This window comes from Galeopterus variegatus, unplaced genomic scaffold (assembly GCF_000696425.1).
Source record: "Galeopterus variegatus unplaced genomic scaffold, G_variegatus-3.0.2 Scaffold2215, whole genome shotgun sequence".
Taxonomy (NCBI): domain Eukaryota; kingdom Metazoa; phylum Chordata; class Mammalia; order Dermoptera; family Cynocephalidae; genus Galeopterus; species Galeopterus variegatus.
Window position 1 is genome coordinate 204,663 of NW_007728326.1, and position 3,340 is coordinate 208,002.

General features: G+C 32.6%; 1 protein-coding gene across 1 annotated transcript in view; it reads left to right on the forward strand.

Annotated features, from left to right (window-relative positions):
- HCRTR2 (hypocretin (orexin) receptor 2) overlaps window positions 1-3,340 on the forward strand; it is a 115,070-nt gene that overhangs the window by 110,872 nt on the left and 858 nt on the right. Inside the window, exon 8 of the mRNA XM_008580943.1 lies at window positions 1,211-1,435. Coding sequence (XP_008579165.1) covers window positions 1,211-1,435 — 225 coding nt within the window. The remainder of the gene's footprint in view (window positions 1-1,210; window positions 1,436-3,340) is intronic.

Here is a 3,340-nt window from a genome sequence, read left to right on the forward strand (position 1 = left end):
CAATATAATTACAAAAATTGTTTAAATAACTACTGTTATATTTACATTTTGCCTGATTGACTTTTAGAATTGTGTTTTAATTGGCTACATCTTTACATTGTCTTCTTCTCCAACCCATTGGCTTTTTCTCTTTTATTTCTGTCTCTAAATATATGGTAATTTTATATGAAAGAATAGTAATTCATTTTGCATATTTAATAAATTATATGCATCTTCTAACCTCTTCTTTGGCCTTCTGGTTACATAGGTTAAAAAAATAATACAACCAATTAGATTTTTTTTAAAATAACTTTTTTTCTTTTAAAATTATTGCACTATGACTAAAGCTCTGAGCCTTGCACTAAGCAGAACAAATATATCAGGAAATTGTAGGGAGAAGTGTTTGAAGCAGAAGCCATAGAACCAAGTCAGAGTTCTAGCATGGGGTGAAGAGTGAGTTAGGGTACACACCTGATGATCCCTGAGACTTGGTATGTGCCTGCTAGTGTACTAGGCCCTTAAACATTCATCTTCTCATTTAATCACTCAATAACCCAGTGGAGTAATTGAGGCTCGGAGAAAAGAAATGAAGATTCCCAATACTGCTATTCACTCTAATAAAGGGAATTGTTTCATTTTCATAGTTATCCAATTTCCCATCAGTAATTTGAAGACGAGGAATACCTTCTAAAGCTTTTTACTCCTTCAGTTTTTGTTTTGTCTTACATAGATAACTAAACCAGAAAATTTCTAGATATTTAAATATATTTTTTCTAGATATTTTGTTGAACTGATTGGCACTAGCAGTTTCTTTAGAACAAAATGCAGGAGTAATTTCTGTATAGTTTTGGCTACATATGATATAGGTTTTATAATTTTTGAAATTATTAAAAGTCTCTGGGCATCCTTCTACTGATGAGCACTTTTATTATAGGTACATAGTTAAGGTATACCTACATTTACAACTACGTGAGGCTGACTATAAAGGAATAAGACAAACTAAGCAACACATGAAAAGCAGTCTCATTATTTTATGGAAATACCTCATTGTTTCAAGAGTCACCAACCTTCCAATAAACTCTATTTCCTTTTCCTATTTTCCTCATTTTTGCAAAATATTACACCTCATCATTAGTTTGGCTCAAGGGAACAATGTGGTTGTACCCTATTCATGATTTGTTGAAACATTTACACATAATTCCTTTTCCTTTCATTCTCCCTGGTTTGCCAGGAAAATTTCGAGAGGAATTTAAAGCTGCATTTTCTTGCTGTTGCCTGGGAGTTCACCATCGTCAGGAGGATCGGCTCGCCAGGGGAAGAACGAGCACAGAGAGCAGGAAGTCTCTGACCACTCAGATCAGCAACTTTGATAACGTATCAAAACTCTCAGAGCAAGTTGTGCTCACCAGCATAAGCACACTTCCAGCAGCCAATGGAGCAGGGCCACTGCAAAGCTGGTAGAATACTTACTCGTATGACAAGGACACCTGAGTGAAACTATTCTTTTTTAAAATCTCTGTAAACAGGAATTTTATTACCTGACAATCTGAAGCTAAAATTACTTCTGGATCCATTTTTTAAAAACCTATTACTCTTTGGAAATGAAAAAAGTCAGTTTAAAATAATTTCTCAACTTCTGACTTAAACATGTTAGAAGTTGAACCTTGAACTGAACTTATTTCAGGCTATTTCACTTTTAGTTTCATGTATTATAATTTGTGTCAATTAAATGTTTGGACATTTCTAATTCTTTTTATAATGCCTTATTATTTTAATCTCTCACATTCACATTGGTTATCAAAAATTACCAAAAGTTATCCATTGATTTTCTTTTGCCTACTAAAAGAAGGCAATTATTAATTCTGAATTACCAACAGACATGTTAGTTGACTTAATAGTTTTTTTAAAAATCACAAAAGACTGTTGTTACAATGTGACATCTGAGAGAATATTTATATATAAAGTAGCATATTAGATAATCCAAAAGCTATCTTTCAATACTATATAAAATACATACTATTCAACATTATTTTCCATTAATTTTATTACTCATTTACACAATTTTCTCAGGTTTGTAAATTTACCATTGTTAATTTTTCTTGTCTCAACATATGACCAGTAAGACTCTGTATTAAAATAAAAATTTTGGAGCAAATAGTAATACATAATAATTTCCATCTCTAAGGAAAGACTTTAACATTTAAGAATAAGGTAAAATCACATTATTGTATTCTTTTAACCAACAAAAATGATGTAGTCAGCATAGCTGGATTAAATTAAGAATGCACTACTGTGCTAGGTGCTAGGGAATGAGGTAGGGGTGGATGCAAACATGCCTTCAAGAGAGCTCTAATCTAGAGAGTAAGACACATTGGCAGAATGCAAGGTGGCAAACGACTGTAGGGGACAATTCCTGGGCATGGCAGAGCAGTGGGCAGCCCAGGACAGTAGTCATCACTATAGCATTGGTAGTACAGTTGCACTTTTTTTTTTCTTTTCATTTAATTACAGTGACACTTGATGTCAGCAAATTCCACCTGGGCCTGGGGCTGAGAGCCAGATGGTTAGGAGAATAGAGGGGTTTGCTTTTAACTCACGCACAAATGAATAGAAATACAGGATGTTTTACACAAATGTAAGATCTGGGATTCAAAGCACTAAATATTTCAAATTTGTTCCTCTGCAAAATTCTTCTGATTGAAATATTCACTTCTAAATTAAATTAAAACTAAAAGAATGTTCATGAAAAGGTACTTTTCATCTCATATTATACCAGCAGGTGTTCTGATATGAAAGAAGATATGGATCACAATATTTAAGAAAATTTTTCATAGAAGATAATTAATATCTTGGTTTTGTTTTTCATTTTTTTCCAACTCAACATGCTCAGAGAAAAGTAATACAACCAAATTATCCACCATTTGTTTTTGAATCTTAGAATTTTGGATTTTGTTACCTTGTGCCTTTTAGTACTCAAAGCAAAAACTACTCTCTTACTTGAGGTTTATTGAGATTATATTGCTAAGTATCAGCACTATATCAACAAAGACAATGTATTTTAACTCTCTCTTTCTCCCCTTTGTACATTTGAGAACGTTTTTTGTTATTTATGCTGCATGAAAGGAGAGTTGTAATTTTCAGATTATGATGAAAGTTAGCACTTTAAATAGTTTGAGGATAACTTCAAATAACATTGATGAGATGCCTTAATAGCCAAGTAATAGCTTGGAGTAAAAGTAAATTCTTTAGATCCTAATATACCTAGTTTTTATAATTTAAGAGAGGGAGAAGAGAGAGAAATTGAGAAGGAAATAAAGGAGAGGGGTATATCTAAAGAGAGAGAGAAAGGTAGACAGAGAGA